General features: G+C 39.9%; 2 protein-coding genes across 3 annotated transcripts; one reads left to right on the forward strand and one right to left on the reverse strand.

Moving 5' to 3' along the window:
* Positions 1-1,610: 1,610 nt before the first annotated feature.
* Positions 1,611-16,269, forward strand: pcid2 (PCI domain containing 2). Of its 2 annotated transcripts, XM_058380094.1 has the most exons (15): positions 1,611-1,727; positions 2,035-2,089; positions 2,180-2,269; positions 5,153-5,226; positions 6,410-6,475; positions 6,605-6,646; positions 6,762-6,816; positions 7,454-7,557; positions 7,669-7,744; positions 9,757-9,898; positions 10,005-10,105; positions 12,277-12,350; positions 12,457-12,582; positions 14,559-14,682; positions 15,794-16,269. In XM_058380094.1, exons 2-15 carry the CDS (start codon positions 2,054-2,056, stop codon positions 15,881-15,883), a joined length of 1,200 nt encoding a protein of 399 aa, XP_058236077.1. In that variant the 5' UTR covers positions 1,611-1,727; positions 2,035-2,053; the 3' UTR covers positions 15,884-16,269. The 2 variants fall into 2 exon arrangements, with proteins under 2 accessions (XP_058236077.1, XP_058236078.1); XM_058380095.1 differs by lacking the exons at positions 1,611-1,727; positions 2,035-2,089 and adding an exon at positions 4,692-4,979.
* Positions 16,052-19,024, reverse strand: prozb (protein Z, vitamin K-dependent plasma glycoprotein b). Its single transcript, XM_058380092.1, has 8 exons — positions 18,741-19,024; positions 18,340-18,503; positions 18,041-18,065; positions 17,845-17,958; positions 17,595-17,726; positions 17,365-17,468; positions 17,052-17,169; positions 16,052-16,960 (listed from the first exon to the last, which is right to left on the reverse strand). The coding sequence occupies exons 1-8, from the start codon at positions 18,814-18,816 to the stop codon at positions 16,428-16,430; spliced, it is 1,266 nt and encodes a 421-aa protein (XP_058236075.1). The 5' UTR covers positions 18,817-19,024; the 3' UTR covers positions 16,052-16,427.
* Between the last annotated feature and the right edge of the window lie 43 nt (positions 19,025-19,067).

Below are 19,067 nucleotides of genomic sequence, written 5' to 3' on the forward strand. Positions count from 1 at the left end.
TGAGTCTTTAAGCTTTTAAGAGTCTGTAGTTAACTTAATGTTGTGACATGTCTGAGAAACCTGTTAGTTCCTGTTCTCACTTGCATTATAGCTGCAGTAAACAGAAAAAAAATGCTTAGTCCATGCAGTTTTGATGATCCCTTACTGGTGTGCAGTCATGTTGGAACAGGAAGGGGTCATCCCCAAACTGTTCCCACAAAGTTGGGAGCATGCAATTGTCCAAATGTCTTTGTATGCAGAAGCATTAAGAGTTCCTTTCACTGGAACTATTGGGCAAAGTCCAACCCCTGAAAAACAACACCTGAATTGAATGATTTGGAGGGGTATCCCAAAACTTTTGGCAATATAGTGTATCTATTTTAAAAGTCATGTGTCCCCCTGGTGGTCCGAGCCTTTCACTGACCGTTTTAAAGGCCCTGTATGAAACACTCCCAACACGACTCATTAAAACTAAACCGTTCCATCTCAAAAGCCGCCTAATGCGCTAAATCAGTGGAGCTGGCAACCTGGCACATTCTCTTCTGAGACTGGTGCATGCTGGGAAATGTCCTCGATGTGCTTTGTTTACTGAGGGACAGTGCGATCAGCTGATTATTAACTACAGGACATGAATATAACGGAAAATTATTTATTAATGATAAAAAGTTTTGTAAATCTGACTGAAGTAACAACAACAACAATAACAACAATAATACATTATTATTATTATTATTATTATTATTATTATTATTATTATTATTATTATTATTATTATTAATAATAATAATAATAATAATTATTATTATTATTATTATTATTAATAATAATAATAATAATAATAATTATTATTATTATTTAATATAAATGATAAATAAATACATAAATTAATTACTTAATTAAGTAATTAATAAATTAATAACATTAATTTACATTTATTAATAATAATAATGATTATTTTCTCTGAATAAACTAATTATAATATACATATTGTTAATTCCTAGATTACACCTAGTTTATCTATTTATCTCTCTCTCTGTCTGTATAAACACTGTATATTATCTCTGATACTGTTGTACCTACAATGTACATAATGAACCCATTTTTGCGCAATTTATAATTACACTTAACACTTTATCTGCTGTAAATACAACTTGCACATACTTCTCTATGCAGATTCTGCCATAGCCTTATTAATGCACATATTTACATATTCATATGCACTTGTTCATTTGCACAATTTCTACTATTTGCACTTCTGGTAGATGCTAAACGCCATTTTGTTGCTATGTACCTATACTCTATCTATCTATCTATCTATCTATCTATCTATCTATCTATCTATCTATCTATCTGTCTGTCTGTCCGCCCATCTATCTATCTATCTATCTATCTATCTATCTATCTATCTATCTATCTATCTATCTATCTATCTATCTACTTAATAATATAGTGATATAAGAATTAGCCATAATTAATTTGATTAATTAGTTTATTTACTAGTATATTTATTCAAATACGTTATTGTATTCTTTTATTTCTGTTTGTTTGTTTGTTTGTTTGTTTGTTTATGTGTACAGTACATGTACTTGATCGTGAAAAAACTAACGCAAATCTGCGTTAGTGGAGTTTCCAGCCGGTGCAAACAGGAAGTGCTTCTGACAGTTTCCGGTGTTTTTGAACGCTCGTGCGCAGCTCGCAGCTCAGAGGCAGATGTGACAGTGTACATGTGATTCTTCTACAGTATCTGGGTATCTATTATTAATAATACACACACACACATATACACACCTAGTCCTGTTTTATTAGAGAGAGTTTGTCTGACGACGACACGCAGAATTAGTGCTAGCCTAGTTAGCGTGTAGGCTAAGTGTGCTAGCTAGCTAGCTGAGCCCATTAGCCGGATCAGTGCTGTTTGTTTACACTGAGCTCCGGTTCATGGGGTTATTAAAGTTCACTAGCTCTTTTACTGTTACTCTTTAATCATTTGATAGGGATAGAAAGAAAATTGCAGTGCACTTCCTTTCCTCTAAGATTAAATATTTAATTTTATTTCAGATTCAATCCCAGCACCAGAATGGCTCACATCACCATCAATCAGTATCTCCAGCAGGTTTGTTTGGCTTCTCGCTTTGTTGTGAACAACATTACTGAAATAAATCATTCACAACTGAAAGACTGTATGTTCTGTAACATTGTTTAGGTCCTGGAGGCCATTGAGAACAAGGAAGGAGGTTTCTGTGCAGAGCTCCTCTCTTTCAAACACCCACATGTAGCCAATCCTCGCCTGCAGGTTCGAAATCTGCTCTTCTGGTTTATTTATTTATTTTGAGTGTGTTCACTAACTGGTGTACCTGTGTGTGATGATAACTGTCGTTAAAATGTCATTATTCTGAATTGTTGAAAGGAATCGCCCTGAAAACCACTTGTAATAGAAGTTCAAGAGTAGTTCGGATTTTCTCAATACACACTATATTGCCAAAAGTTTTGGGACACCCCTCCAAATCATTGAATTCAGGGGTTGGGCTCAGCCTCTTAGTTCCACTGAAAGGAACTCTTAATGCTTCAGCATACCAAGACAATTTCATGCTCCCAACTTTGTGTGAACAGTTTGGGGATGACCCCTTCCTGTTCCAACATGACTACACACCAGTGCACCAAGTAAGGTCCATAAAGACATGGATGAGCGAGTTTGGTGTGGAGGAACTTCACAGAGTCCTGACCTCAACCTGATAGAACACCTTTGGGATGAATTAGATCAGAGACTGCGAGCCGTATCTTCTTGTCCTACATCAGTACCTGACCTCACAAATGTGCTTCTAGAGGAATGGTCAAAAATTCCCATAAACACACTCCTAAACCTTGTGAAAATCCTTCCCAGAAGAGTTGATGCTGTTACAGCTGCAAAGGGCGAGCCAACTCCATATTACGTTCATGTGCATGTAAAGGCAGACGTCCCATTTTTGGCCTGACTTGCAGTCTCCACTTTAATTCATCCAAAAGGTGTTCTATCAGGTTGAGGTCAGGACTCTGTGCAGGCCAGTCAAGTTCCTCCACACCAAACTCACTCATCCATGTCTTTATGGACCTTGCTTTGTGCACTGGTGCGCAGTCATGTTGGAACAGGAAGGGGTCATCCCCAAAGTTGGGAGCATGAAATTGTCCAAAATGTCTTGGTATGCTGAAGCATTAAGAGTTCCTTTTCACTGGAACTAAAAAGCCAAGCCCAAGCCCCTGAATTCAATGACTTGGAGGGGTGTACTAAAACTTTTGGAAATATAGTGTATGTGACAAGTTGTGTACAGTAATTTATAACTCTGTAGGTTTTAGGATGAAACAGACTTGAGAGAAAGTTTGACCTAAGCTGTTCAAACTTTTAGATAGGATCTGAAGCACTTAATGGTTTATTAATTCAGATATACAAAGTAGTTCCACTTCTGAGAGAATGAAAAATAACGAATGAACCACAGTGGGGCATTTGAAAGGGAAATAAACAAAGACTGTGTATGTGTGTGTGTGTATTACAGAAACACAAACCAAAGTGTTTAAGTAAGGAATAACACACTCCAGACCAGGCTGTTAAAGGAAGATAATTCAGCTGTGTTTAGTTTTCATATAACAGTGCAGTCTGGAGTGGGTTATTCTGCTTGTAACAAAGTGATTACAAAATTCACAATTCTAACATTTAAATTATTAATGAACGACGTGTCACACATTGTAGCAGGTCATAAATAGGTTTAATGACGTGGAACATCCGAGAGACAAAACCACTTTCTCTTATAGCTGCAATAAATAGTCACATTAACAGGCCCTCTTAGCTTCTTATGTTATACCTGTGTTGGAAAACAAGGTTATATCTCTGAGGGGTACAAGCACTGATGCTGGAGATTTCTTCTATAAACGCCAAGTAAACATCGCATATAAAACTTTAGTTTATCTATAAAAAGTCTTTTAAATCAGTTTATGTGGAGTATCACCTATGTAGATTGTAACTATAGGAAATACACACACACTGTATTTCTCCGTGATTTCCAATCTGTTCTTCAGATTCTTTCTGCTGATGAGTGGTTTATATCTTGGTCTCTATATTTCTGCTCTCAAAGTCTTTCTCAGAAGGTGGATTGTGGTACCTTTACCCTGCCCTGTGGAGGTTGTCAGTGATGTTACCCATTGTTGTTTTGGGGTTTTTCTTCACAGGAGATCTCATGATGTTTTGTACAACTGCTGTTGTTTTCCTTGGCCGAGCTGTACGATGTCTGCTTGTTTAGTAATTCAGTGGTTTCTTCCTTATTCAGGACTTTACAGGTTATTGTATTGGCTGTAGCCAGTGTTGTAGAGTGTCTTTTATCAGCTTCAATATGACTTGATTTTCTTTCATAGACAGCTCTCTGGTCTTCATCTAGGTTTGTTCTTTTGAACAACAGTTGTAGTCTTCCCCAGAGCTCTCACCAGGACTAGACATTCAGATCTGTTAACTGTTTAAATAATCAGTCTAACAGGAAAAATAAACCTATGGCAGTTATATATTCCAATATTTTTGATCACTCGAATCTGTGAGTTCAAACAAAAGGTGTCATGTTCTAAGTTTTTTTTTTTTTTTTTTTTAACACGTCTAGACGTAAATATCAGGGAGTAAAAGCTGTAATTCTGATCTCTTGTCTCATATTCATCTTTTTTTCTTTTCTTTTTTTTTTTTTTTAAATCTCAAAACTCAGATTTCTTCACTGTAAAGCAAAAACAACAGAACTGTTCCAGTACTTTCGGAGAAGACTGTTTATATAAACCTGTGATTTGCCTTGCGGTTCAAACAGCTACTAGAGATAACAAAAAAAAAATGAACCAGCTTCTGACCAGCGCTTGGGTATGAACAGATGTCAAAGGCCTCTGCCTGAGGAATGCAGCAGAACATTGTACAAAAAGATTTATTTCAGAGAAATGATGAAATAACAACAGAAGGAGAAAGCCCAACCTTAGATTTCTGTGCCAAAGGATTCTAGTTAAAAGTAAGCGTGAGTCTGTTCTTCAGGGATTAACAGTGATTCAAAACACATGGATTTGATCATTATTTGATTACTGATATGATTTGTTTAAGTTTTAAGGATATAATCTTTATCAAGAAACAACTGTTACTTTAAAAATGGTCCAATCTACATCCAGTCTTGTTTTGTGTCGACAGCTGTCCAGTCCAGAGGATAAATGTCAGCAGGTGCTGGAACCTCCTTATGATGAGATGGTTGCTGCACATTTGAGGTATGCTCAGGCTTTTTCATCTGTCTATCTTTGTGTGTGTATATATATATATATATATATATATATATACATACACACCAGCCATTTATTAAATTTTCAGTCTATTTATTAAGTACGCTTATGCCACCCCTTTTGTTCTGATCAGACTTTTATAACTGTAAAAATAAATTACAAATTTCCTCTTTGCTCCAATTAACACCACTTCTGTCACCATTTGACCTTATTTAATTATATGCACAAAGATCAGGCATAACATTATAAGCAGTTGAAGTGACAGGTGAAGTGAATAACAATGATTTATCTCCTCATCATGGCTCCTGTTAGTGGGTGGGATATATTAGGCAGCAAGTGAACATTTTGTCCTCAAAGTTGATGTTAGAAGCAGGAAAAATGGACAAGTGTAAGGATTTGAGTGAGTTTGACGAAGGGCCAAATTGTGATGGCTAGCATCTCCAAAACTGCAGCTCTTGTGGGGTGTTCCCAGTCTGCAGTGGTCAGTATCTATCAAAAGTGGTCCAAGGAAGGAACAGTGGTGAACCGGCGACAGGGTCATGGGCAGTCAAGACTCATTGATGGACGTGGGGAGAGAAGGCTGGCCCGTGTGATCCGATCCAACAGACGAGCTACTGTTGCTCAAATTGCTAAAGAAGTTAATGCTGGTTCTGATAGAAAGGTGTCCGAATACACCGTGCATGACGGGTCAGGGCTGTTTTGGCAGCAAAAGGGGGACCAACACAATATTAGGCAGGTGGTCATAATGTTATGCCTGATCTATCTATCTGTAAATATATAAATGTTTTTCATTTTTTAAAAAACATTTTTAGGGTTTCTGTGTCTGTACAAAGCATGTGATATGGATATGAGGTACATGTTGTTCAGTTTCTGATGGGTTTTCTGCTGCTTAGCATCTAGTCATAACAATTTAACATCACATTTCGCACTGTACACTTTTGGTGCCACAGTGTGGGGTTAATGCTGCACAAGCCGTATAAACCCCAGGTTTCATAAACCTGGGTAAAAAGCAGTGCTGACAAATGTTCTTCTAGTCAGGGTTAAATGCGGGGTTTAGAGTGTGATTGCCTGGGTTTCAGCACAGTGTGAAAAGCCCCAATAATTTATGTGTCCCCTCTCTCTCTCTCTCTCTCTCTCTCTCTTCTTCTCTCTCTCTCTCTCTCTCTCTCAGATGTACATATGCTGTGGCAAACCATGACTTTGTGGAGGCGTACAAATGCCAGACAGTGGTGGTGCAATATCCTTTCTTGGAAGTATAAATAAGCTCTCGTGTGTAGCATATGTAAGAGGATGTGTGAAATGTTCACAGGTCATATCGATGCTTCTCTAATCACAAGCCCGGCTCTTAACCTTAACCTTATCGTACATCATTTCTGAAAGCTTTTCAAGCTCACAAAGAAGAAAACTGGTAAGATTTCACTGCCGTCTGTTCATGCGTGCAAAACACCCTCAAACAGCATTATCTAGATCTCGATCAGTGTCTGGATGAGTGGTTTTGATTATAACTCTGGTTTGTCTTTCAGGGCTTTGTCTATGATGTTTGCTGTTACACTTGATCTCCGAATATTTGCCAACAATGTAAGCGAATTAATCCACAAGATCTGAGAGAGGGTTATTTCTCAGAGATTGTTACTATGGTTACGGTGGTTCTAGGCTAGAAGAGATGAGCGCTGAATCCGGTCCTGTCCCAAACTCTGCACTCATCATCCATGTATGCAGTAAATGTAGTGAAAATGTCTATTACATAAGACTTTAAATTGAATAGAGCTCATTTGGGGCACAGTGTTCATTTACTGGTCCACACAGTTCACCGCTCCACCAACATTACAGTACTTTCTTTAATTTGTAGACAGTGACTTTCAGGGAAGGGGTGGCCCAGTGTTTAAGGAGCCGGGTTACATGTATGCCATTTTACAGACACCCTTATCCAGAGTGACTTACATTTATCTTGTTTATACAACTGAGGCCCTAGCAGTGGCAGCTTGCACAACCTTCCAATCAGTAGTCGAACACCTGAACCTGAAGTTATCACTGAGCAGAGGATTGGGGTTTCATGAAAGAAAGAAAAAACAATACTGGAGGGACTGATAAAATCATCCAGTGATCAAATCAAGAAATGTTGGTCTTCATATCAAATACGTCAGGCTTTTGAGGTTCACAGGTCGCTGTGGTTTAAGTGATGTGGCTAAGAGGTGTTTCTTGCTTGTGTTTGAAGGCAGAGCAGCAGCTACAGAAGAAGGGCAAGGGAAAGGTCGGAGACATGCTGGAGAAGGCAGCAGAGCAGCTCATGAGTTGCTTCCGAGTGTGTGCCAGCGACAAGTTAGTATACACACACGCATACACATACACACTGTACTCATACATGCATACTGGTGTGTTTGCATGATCCAGTACTGTGTGGAGTGACATCATGTTTTTCTGTCCTATCAGTCGTGCAGGTATTGAAGACTCCAAGAAGTGGGGGATGCTGTTTCTCGTCAATCAGCTGTTCAAGATTTATTTTAAGGTAAAAACACTGGGACGTTGGGAGTGCCACAGTTAGCTGCCTAGTTCAGTAATCAGGGCACTGATCAGAGTCAGCCATTTTAAGGTCTCTCTCTCTCTCTCTCTCTCCCTCACACATTCACTTGCAAAATCCCTCCTGTGAACTGGAACGCTTGTTAGTAGTGGATGTGGTAGCTTAGTGGTTAAAGTGTTAGACTACTGTTCAGAAGGTTGAGAGTTTGAATCCGAGGTCCACCAAGCTGCCATTGCCACTGGGCCCCTGAGCAAGGCCCTTAACCCTCATTGGCTTAGTTATGTATATATAACTAAGCCAATGAGGGTTAAGGGTTATATATATATATATATACATACATACATACATACATACATACATACATAGAACATTAATAAAATTGCTAAACGCCAGCGGTGAGGTTTTACAACACGAGTGTGTAGTCATATCACCGGAAATAAAATCATCAGTGTACCACGATGTAGTGAGCCAGGGTCCTGAACTCCTGGACACAATATACTGATTTATCACCTAGTGAACTGATTGAGGCACATCCAGATTCAAGCACTATGATATTATCAGTGTCCAGCACTAGCTGTGGGCGTTATTACTTATTTTTATAGATTAAAGGGGTTATTGATAATCCAAAAAAAAAAAAAAAAAAGGTGCGTTTACATGGACACTTGTAATCCGATCGTAACAGGACTAGAAGCACAATCAGATTAAAAAAGTATAACAATCTGATTACTTTATACCGCGTTCATGTAAAAGCTGCGATCGGATTCGTCAATCTGATTGAATTCAGTCCGATCTGATTAAAAAGTGTCCATGTAAACGCACCTAATGACAGTTGTAATATAATGCTATTGACTATGCAAGACTTCATTGAGTCACAGCGAGTATTGTAGCCAATCAGAGATCTTGTGTGTGTATGTGGGGGAAAAACCATGGTGTTTAAGTTTGTAAGAATTACGTTTACATATATGGTATTTGGCAGATGCCCTTCTCTAGCGAGACGTACGTTTATCTCTATAATACAAAAATAGACTTGAGGTTTAAGGAACTTACTCAAGGCCTCAGCAGAGGCAGCTTGGCAGTGGTGGGATTTTCAGCATCAGTAGTCCAACCTCTTAAACACGGAGCTTCCACTTTCCGCTCAATACTGCTTTCACAGTGGACGTAAATATATTAATATGTCATTTAAAATGTTCATCATCAAGACACACGCTCAGTGGGACGTGTACAGAGCAGGGATAGGGGATGGATTGTTGTAGTGAGGGCCCAAAATGTGGTGCAATGCCTCTGTTTCAGGTAGAAAATCGGGATAAAATCTCAACTGTGTTTTGTTTGAAGCTAACTGCGATGAGGTATATTTTCTTCCTCTAAAATGTTATAGTGAGTCAAATATAGAGACTTTAGTGTCGTTGTATATGAGAGAGATGGCATCTCCCAGCAAACAGCAAGCACATTCAAACATAAGCCTTATAAGAGGAATTAAAATTTAGGATTTAGAAATGAAAGAATGAAGAATAAATAAAGGAGTACCCTGCCTGGGTGATTGAAATGTATATTGAGATGTATAAATTGCACGTAAAGCCATTAGAGACGTGTACATATAAAGTGTTCTGTAGTGTGGATTTATAAGAGCAGTAAAGGGTAGGCTTAGCTAAGGAAAAAGTTTTGTTTCTGTTTTACTTAAAATTAATATTAGTAGACACTGGAGGAGTTCACACACACACACACACATCTTTATTCAGTGTTAAATGAAAGTCTTTTTTCCTAGAATAGTAAAAGTCTGAATCATCCCCCTCTGTGTCTGAATCATCTCAGTTTTTCTTTTGATCGCACAGTCATCACAACCTGCAGGTGGAAATGTATAATCAGGTTGAGGGCAGATGGTGGCTGGAGGATCTTCAGTGGGTTTTTCACACCACTGTTTTGTTGGTGCTTCGTTACCAGAAACGTAATTGAAATTTTTTCCTGATGGTTTGTGTTCATGTGTTGCTGTTGTGTGTCCTCAGATCAATAAGTTGCATCTGTGTAAGCCTCTTATCCGAGCCATCGACAGCTCCAACCTGAAGGACGACTACAGCATGGCGCAACGAGTGACCTACAAGTACTACGTGGGCCGCAAAGCCATGTTCGACAGCGACTTTAAACTGGGTCGGCTCTCAGATATCAGTTTGTTTTAAACAAAGAACGACAGTCCATCATGTCTTTTACATACACAGTAGATGCTGAATTTTGATCCATATTTGTGTCTTGACAGCGGAAGAGTACCTGTCCTTCTCCTTCCAGCACAGCCATCGCTCCTGCCAGAGGAACAAGCGCCTCATTCTCATCTACCTGCTGCCCGTGAAGATGTTGCTGGTAAGTGTGGTCCGGCTCTGAGGAACGTTTTAGGATTCGTTTGCAGGAAAAATATCCGCTTGTGTTATATTACATTTCTTACATACCCCAATCGTGACATGAATAAGACTGATTATCTCCTCATCATGGCTCCTGTTAGTGGGTGGGATATATTAGACAGCAAGTGAACATTTTGTCCTCAAAGTTGATGTTAGAAGCAGGAAAAATGGACAAGTGTAAGGATTTGAGCGAGTTTGACCAAAAGGGCCAAATTGTGATGGCTAGACCACTGGATCAGAGCATCTCCAAAACTGCAGCTCTTGTGGGGTGTTCCCGGTCTGCAGTGGTCAGTATCTATCAAAAGTGGTGAACCGGTGACAGGGTCATAGGCGGTCAAGACTCATTGATGGACGTGGGGAGTGAAGGCTGGCCCGTGTGATCCGATCCAACAGACGAGCTACTGTTGCTCAAATTGCTAAAGAAGTTAATGTTGGTTTTGATAGAAAGGTGTCAGAATACACAGTGCAGGACGGGTCAGGCAGCAAAAAAGGGGGACCAGCACAATATTAGGCAGGTGGTCATAATGTTATGTCTGGTCAGTGTAAGCTTGCTTCATTGCTCAATATTCATTCTTATTTACTGAAATCAGTGTAGATATTTGTGAACTTTTCACACAGTGTCCTTTTCTGTTTGGTTTCGGTTCTCGCTAGGAACAGCAGTGATTTTTCTCCTTCACGTCACTCAGATTGTTGGAAATAAGTGGGTGTTTCTGGTCTGTCTTGGTCTGCAGGTGCTACTTAGCATGGTGAAAATAAGATGACTAGACTTTATGCCACAAATAACTTGGTTTTGGTTCACACACTGGTTAAAGTGTAAATGTGGGTTTGATGTGTTATTTTTGAAAAATTATTTTCCTTCACAAAGGATCTGAAAGTCCAACTGGAAAATCTAAGCCACTATTGAACATATAATAGGCAAGTATGATGTCCCCAAATACAAAGACAGACAACGCAGCATATTTTTCTTTTTTCGAGTAATGGTGTGGGAGTGTGTAGCGTAGAATAAAATCTGTAGTGTGTCTATATATGTATACCAATCAGCCATAACGTATAAAACACCTGTCTAGGTCCTCTTGTCCCTCTAAAACAGCCCTGACCCATCGATGCATGGACTCCACAAGACTTCTGAAGGTGTTCTGTTGTATCTGGCAACAAGACATTAGCAGTAGATCCTTAAGGCCTTCAGGCTTATTTGTCCAGCGCCTCCCACAGATGCTTAATCAGATTGAGATCTGGGATATTTGGAGACCAATTCACCACTTTGAACTCAAGGTCATGTTCCTCAACCCATTTTTGCAGTGTTTCAGGGCATGTTATCCTGCTGAAAGGAGGTCACTGTGAGTAGGGAATACTGTTATGAAGGTGTGTTCTTGGTCTGTAACAATGTTAAGGTCGGTGATACGTGTCAAAGTAACAGCCACGTGAACATCGGACCCGAAGTTTCCCAACGAAACATCACCCAGAGCATCACACTGCCTCAGCCGGCTTTTCGTCTTCCTACAGTGTATCCTGGTGTCATCTTTTCCCGAGGGCTGTGATACACACACACCTGGCTGTCCACACAATGCAAAACAATTGTGATTCGATTGCTCCATTCGATTGGTCAATTGCTCATGTGTACTCTGTAGATGGTTATGGCAGTGGACAAGCGTCTGACCAGTCTGCAGCTGTGCAGCCCCATACACAGCAAGCTATTATACACTGTATATTCTGACACCTTTCTATCATAAACAGCATTAACATTTTCAGCAATTTGTGCCACAGTAACTCTTCTGTTGGATCAGATCGGGGCTTTTGCTCCCCAAGGACATCAGTGAGCCTTGGACATCCATGAGCCATTCGCAGGTTCACTGGTTGTCCTTCCATGGACCTTGTTTGGCATGTACTAAACACTGCATACTGGGAACACCACACAAGACCTGCTGTTTTCACTTCACCTGTCAGTGGTTTTAATGTTATGGCTGAACGGTGTTTATAAAATCTCTCAGTGTACTGCTGTTGAGGTGCTAAGACACAATAATTGTTCTCCTTGTGCTACACGTAACCGTAACGTAACGTAAAACGCACAAGTCTCGAAATCTTCCATTGCTGCTGATACCAAACTTATGATCTGTTGCCATTCTGTATTCACAGGGCCACATGCCAACAAACCAGCTGCTTAAGAAGTACGATCTCCTGCAGTTTGCAGATGTGACTAAGGCAGTGAGGTCTGTTTTCCCCCTCTATGCTGTTTAAAATAGATTTTAGCTCACAAATGAAACAGTGCTATTATAGGTGGTGATGATCTCTGGCTTTGTTTTCATCCTCTTTTAGTGAGGGTAACCTTTTGTTGTTGAACGAGGCTCTTGCCAAACATGAGACCTTCTTCATCCGCTGCGGGATCTTCCTCATCCTGGAGAAGCTGAAAATCATCACCTACAGGAACCTTTTCAAGAAAGTGTGAGTTTACTCCAAAGTGTGAAAATCTTTGCTAGAATTGGGTCTGATAACAGTGGGTATTAATAATATCACTCAATTAACTTTGACTGCTTTTATATTCATAGACCTAATTAAGATAAGGAAAATAAAATACCAAACACTCTTATATCTAATGTCCCTCTTAGAGCATTAGAGCTTAGTGCTTCATCAAACTAAGCTTCACAAGGCTCTAAGCTAGGTTTTAATAATAGAAACACCTTGCAGTTTTATTTGTGTAGTGCTTTAACAATATTGTCAGAAAGCATTCAGAATAAAACAATAAAATTTATCCCTAATGAGCAAGCCAGAGGTGATGGTTGTGAGGAAAAACTCCCTGAGATGATGTTGAGGAAGGAACCTCGAGAGGAACCAGACTCAAAAGGGATCCAGGTGGCACTAGAGAGTGTGATTATAAATCATTTCCCTTCTATACCTGTATACAGCACTAGTGAAAGCAGGAAGTTTAGAAGACACAACACCCATATGGCCGGTGTAAATGTTGTGCATGTTATATTTATTACACCAGCACAGGATAGAAATAGCCAGAAAGCCATGCATGATGTAATGAAAAAGATATGGTTAGAGGAGAGTCGACAAAATGTGTCAAAGATTATGGATTGGTGTGGGGGTGGTAGTGAGATCCTGACTCGCAACGTGGCAAAAAAAAGAGTCAGACTCAATTTAATATAAAGTGACAGATTTTACTGACCAGACATGACTCAGGACCCAAGGCTCTGTCTGACTTTAAATAATGAGCCTCATAGACAGTTTTGCCAGATGTTCAATCTAAAACCTGTGCGCAAAAGTTACTTGGAGCAGTTTCTTGGTTCTCTGTAATGAATATACCCCAATTTGTATGATCATAAAGGTTAAAACATTGAACTCCACTAGAATAACGCATCTGTTGTTTGATCATTCGCACATCTGGCTAGCTAGGTAACAGAAATGAGTACGTGTAATCCACATTCTCATGATTTTTCAGCATTTTGTAAGCTTTTTTGTAGACAGACGTGCCTCTTATGGACAGGGAATGTAATGCTGGTGGACAAGTGAAGGGTCAGTTTAACATAAGGTTTAAAAATAGTAGGCTGAGTTTATTCCAATACAAGGACATCAGCAGAAACAGACTATGCCTGGACAGTGCTGGCAGAGCTTAACATCCCATTTCAGGAATAACAATGCAGGGATTTCGGCTCATGTGATTGGACAGTGCAAATTTAGAAACATCTGGATACATGAATAGTCTAAGTTACATGCATTCCATTGACCTCAGGCTAAATCACAAGAACTGTGTGTGTGGTCACAAAGTCATCACAAGGTCTGCCAACATGATAATTGGATTTTATGCTGAAGTACAAAAGATCAATCTGGGGAAAGATATCAGCAGAATATGATTTATTATTCATGATCATCAAACATTATTATTTTGAAAGTTTACCTTGCTATTTCACGACCCCACCCGGTATGACGTTGTAATACTCGCATGCAAGCTGACCGACTCATTCACGTTACCGCTAAATTGGAAAGCAGACAATAGTATGGAAAGAAAAAGCTGTGAATCATTTTTTCTTTGTGGCACGGTGCATTATCCTGCTGAAAGAGGCCAGAGCCATCAGGGAATACCATTTCAATGAAAGAGTGTATATGGTCTGCAACAATGCAAAGGTAGGTGGTACGTGTCAAAGTAACATCCAATGTGATTCATCAGACCTGGCCACCTTCTTCCTTGGCTCTGTGGTCCAGTTCTAATGCTCATGTGCCCATTGTTGGTGCTTTCGGTGGTGCAGCATGGACACCCTGACTGGTCTGCGGCTATGCAGCTCCATACGCAATCTGATTATTTTCTTTAGGCTATTGGTATTTCATTCCCATGAGTAGGTTATGAAGGTAATAAACTGGTATATGGAGTTAACTGGAGTTTGGCCAGCAAGTCAATCCACATTTCTCCCTCTTTCTAGGTATCATTTATTAAAGACTCACCAACTTCCATTAGGTGCTTTCCTGGTTGCACTGAAGATGATGCAGATGGAAGATGTGGACATTGATGAAGTTCAGTGCATCCTGGCCAATCTCATATACATGGTAAGATAGTCATGTACGAGTTTTGGGAGTCATTTATGAGAACTGTAATCATTTAAATAATCCTAGAGCTAATTATTAGCTGCGTTTGTTTAGGCAAATGGTTCTATTTTCAACCTTTCTATCTGTTGGGGCAGTGTATAAAACCCCAGGATCGCCCATGTGCATGTATAAAATATACGTTTAAGTGTAATGTCATATTTATAATTTAATTTAAACTCTGGTATACTTTGGTAGGCAGCTAAAATAACCAACACTGTCAGTGTCTAACAGCTAACTGCTTTCACTGCATCTACAATCTGATGCTAGCTGTATTTGACACTGATTTGATACCCTGTACTGACTGAGTGGCTCAGTTGGCAGATTTAGGTCCTGGCTCAGCGCTCCATTCCCCTTTAAATGCTTGAACAACTTGGAAGCAGCATGGCTCAGCTTAGATAAGCAATCTGCTGTGCTTGATGTGTGCAAATCAGCCCTGCCCTATGTGCCAAAAGCCATTGACGAGCAAGTGTCAGTTTTGGAATCGTGAAGCCTATGCTTGAAAAGTTTACTTAAAGAAATTACCTTTCTACTAGCAATCCTAGCACTTTAGCTAGTAAAGTGAGGGAGGGGAAGTGCCTGCTTTGATGATGGACTTGCTTGGCTTTAGTGGCCAGATGATTCTGGAGTGAATCCAGGTTTTCCACCGAAGATTATATCACTCTTCTTTGTGACTCAGTCTACTGAGCGAGAACAGGATGTTCCATATTTCTCAATCCCTGAACTGGGGTTAAGATCCTTTTAACAAGCACACATCTATCACCATCATCAGGATGATGGCCATCTCAGGGTGTCCTACTTCAAAAACTCCACACTGCTGCTAGCTGTACACTATGTACTATCCTGAGATGTATTGTGAGTGTACTGGGTATCACTGAGCACTTTTCATGGCAGCCCTGTTCCTCATGCCAGGGCTGGCAGACATCATCTAGGTTTAATATGCTGCCTCTGGTGGTTAGAGAATACTTGCTGCTTATGTATATGAAGAAAATTTGTAGATGATCATCAAGAAGTTTCAGATTCATGTTGACCCACAAAGCTAACAGTGTCTTGTGTAATTGTGTCTCACACACAGGGTCACATCAAGGGCTATATTTCACACCAGCACCAGAAGTTGGTCGTCAGTAAGCAAAACCCTTTCCCACCCTTGTCTTCTGTATCTTAAACTACAGCTGCCCATAAAGGACCTGAAAACTACAACCTCATCTGCGCTGACTCCTGTTGCATTGACACCAAATAGTTATACAGTAGTTCCAGGTCTCCCCAAAGTGTAATTCCTGGCCAGCGACAAAGTAAAGTGAATATTTGGAACAGTAATTCACCACATTTAACGTGATTTTAAATGCTAAGCAGTTTATTTTGAAATAGAATAGGACTTATCCCTGTTTGTGATGGAACAGAAGATCCTAATTAAACTGCATCGAAATATTCAAGTGAAAAATCCGGCCTTCTGTGCTGCTGTAAGATTCAGCGATTTCTCAGCAGGCTTTCTGTTATTTTTGATTATTTTTTTATTCACTGTGTAAAATAAACTGTTTTTGTACAATTTTACATGATTATGGTGTACTTAAGGCATTGCATGATCAGAGGAAGTCTTTCAAATGTGCATTTTAACACAGAATGAAACCACAGGTTCATTCTAATAGTAGGTTCATTGCTGAAATCTTGTAAAAATAGCATCCTGGAGACTAAACTTCTGCCTGAATGTGTCATGTTTGGACTGCCTCGCTGCTCACTAGGAGTCTGCGGATCCACGGCAGATATCTGGAAACTTTGGTGAAGACGAGTCCCTGACTGCAGTCACTTTGGGACAGGAACAATCCAGTTAGGAAAGCTGTATTTCCTTCCACTGTAGCCACCGGAGATCCAGATGCAAGATCACACTCGTTCTTCTTGTGTTGTGATCGTTTCTGTACAGTACCTTCAGCCTCTCGGTCCTCCATACAGAACATCTTATTGGTCAATGAGAAGCTCAGGTTGAGTTTGGAATGGCAGACGTCCAGTGGGAGGTAAGAAGGTTTGTTGGCTCCACCCACTATCACGCCCTCTTTACCACTTTTCATCAAGATGTTTTCACTGAAGTCCTTCTCCGGGAGGCAGAGTTGGATGGCACCCAAACCCAGAGAGATTGGCTCCTTAAGCTCCAAGAATGCCAAGTCATCATCAGGTCTGCCTCTCACATACTTGCTATGAAGAGTCTCTTTGCTCAATTGAGACAGATTTACTGTTTTATTTGAGGGACCTATAGGGGAAAAAAAAACAAATTAGAATGTTAGTAGCCTGTTATCCAGGAGATATAACACATCATTACATAGTTGAAGGCTGATGCTCACCAATGACTAAGGAAAGATCTTTGCCTGTTGTCATGCATGCAGCTGTTGTAAGTATAGACCTCTTTCCAAGGATCACGCCCTGACAGATTACATCACCACCAACATCCACAAATGTCACCTACCCAACAGCAAGGTGTATCTATTTATACCTGGTTCATGATCAGCATTACATTCTCTTGTATATACAGAAATTACTGTGCTCAGGGTGAATCAACTTGTGGTATAATCTTGAAGACATTTCTTTAATCCTTCAAGGAGATTCACGATGGCAAATTTACCAACAGGGATTATATACAAACCTCATAGTGCTCACCTGCCATGGACATTTTCCTTGTGGGCAGATGGTGTCATTCTGATCCATATTCCCCTTGTTAGCGTCTTCAGATAAGCCCCTGAGATGCCCACATGGGTCCTGAGCTAAGAGAATGGTAAATATTATATAGTTGGGAAACAATGACTACATCTCTGTCTATCTGTGAAAAAAAACTAAAAAGTCAGCCTCATTGTTGTGCCCTGATACTCAGAAGAGATTGTTTCACAAACCCTGAGGAATACAGCTCTTGCCATCGGTGTGAAGGTTATAGCCTCTGGCGCAGAAGCATCGGTATGCTTCAGGTAAGGGTCTGCAGTAGTGTTCACAAACCTGAGGGCCTCCAGAAGGGCATTCGGAAACATCTGCATAAAGGTGATTATTCACTAATCATGAACACTGTACTTTAGTATAAACAAGAGGACCATGGTGTAGTCAAATCATTATTATACTTCTACACACTCCAGCAGTGACAAACGTTACCCGTTTCACAGTCCTGTCCCGTGTACGTGTTGGTGCACTTGCAGCTATATCCTCCTATCTTGTCTTTACAGATGCCGCCATGTTGACAAGGATTAGGTTTACACTGATCTCCATCTGTGTTAAAGCAAATAATGTCACTATGATGAGGAGAACTTTTAATAAATCATTAAAGTCAGGAGAAAGGAGAAAGGCTCACCGTAGTATTTGGTCCAGAACTCTTCCTTGGAAGGCAAAAGACACAGTATTGGACAAAATGGGATATGTTTAAAAATATCTATGATATAAAAATGTATATTAGTACATAATAAATACTTCTCAGATTCATTTAGAAACTCAATTACTAATTATAGTTCTTTAAGAGGTTGCAGGATCAAGTGACTCATGCTGTTAGTGAAATGTGTAATAATGTACTTAACATGGAATATCATTGTTTCCGTACCTCGTACCCAATTATGTCAATTTCTGAGAAAGCGAGTTTCTAGTGTCTTGGCTTACTGTTTTCTGATCGTCCTCGAAGACCTCTCTGGCCTCCTCTTTGCTGCATCTTTCCTCATGACACTCTCTTTCCAAATTGCCCTTTAGAATTTCCTCCACTAAAAACATATTGGCACGTTTAGGTCGCAGAAATATGGCCTTGGCTTGTGGAGCATTTCGGAAAACTTGATGAAAAGTAGAAAATAGGTGGTAGTTAGCAACGAGAGATCCTGAGCACATTAAATGTTGAAGATTAGAATACCACAAATAGATAATAAATATAAGTATAATATAATATACGTAATAATAAGTATTATCAGTGCAGTTCAAGTCTGAAATGAATACTCTGTGCTAATCGTTTTAATATAGCGTTTATCGTGCAAAAACATTTGTTTATTCTTATTTAAAAAAAGCTTGTTTACCTGTTTGGTCAGCGGTGGTCAGCAGGTAGTAGCTGTGCAGTGTGATATAGAAGAAACTCCATAACTGCAACTCCATCACAATTGAATAAAAGCTCGAATGCTTGATTACTTGACGGATTTTCTCTTTTTGCCTTGATCTCTGCTCTGTTGGCCACGTTTGCTGCGTGTCACAGACCCCCCCCCCACTCCCGACCCCCACCCGGAATATTTTCCCGTAACAAGAACTCAAGGTCTAATACAAGCATGCACTAACACACGACTATGGTTCAAGAGTCACTTCACCGTTAGTGTCAAGTCGGACAGTCCGAATTTCACAAGTTGTAGTAA

This window comes from Hemibagrus wyckioides, linkage group LG26 (assembly GCF_019097595.1).
Source record: "Hemibagrus wyckioides isolate EC202008001 linkage group LG26, SWU_Hwy_1.0, whole genome shotgun sequence".
NCBI lineage: Eukaryota > Metazoa > Chordata > Actinopteri > Siluriformes > Bagridae > Hemibagrus > Hemibagrus wyckioides.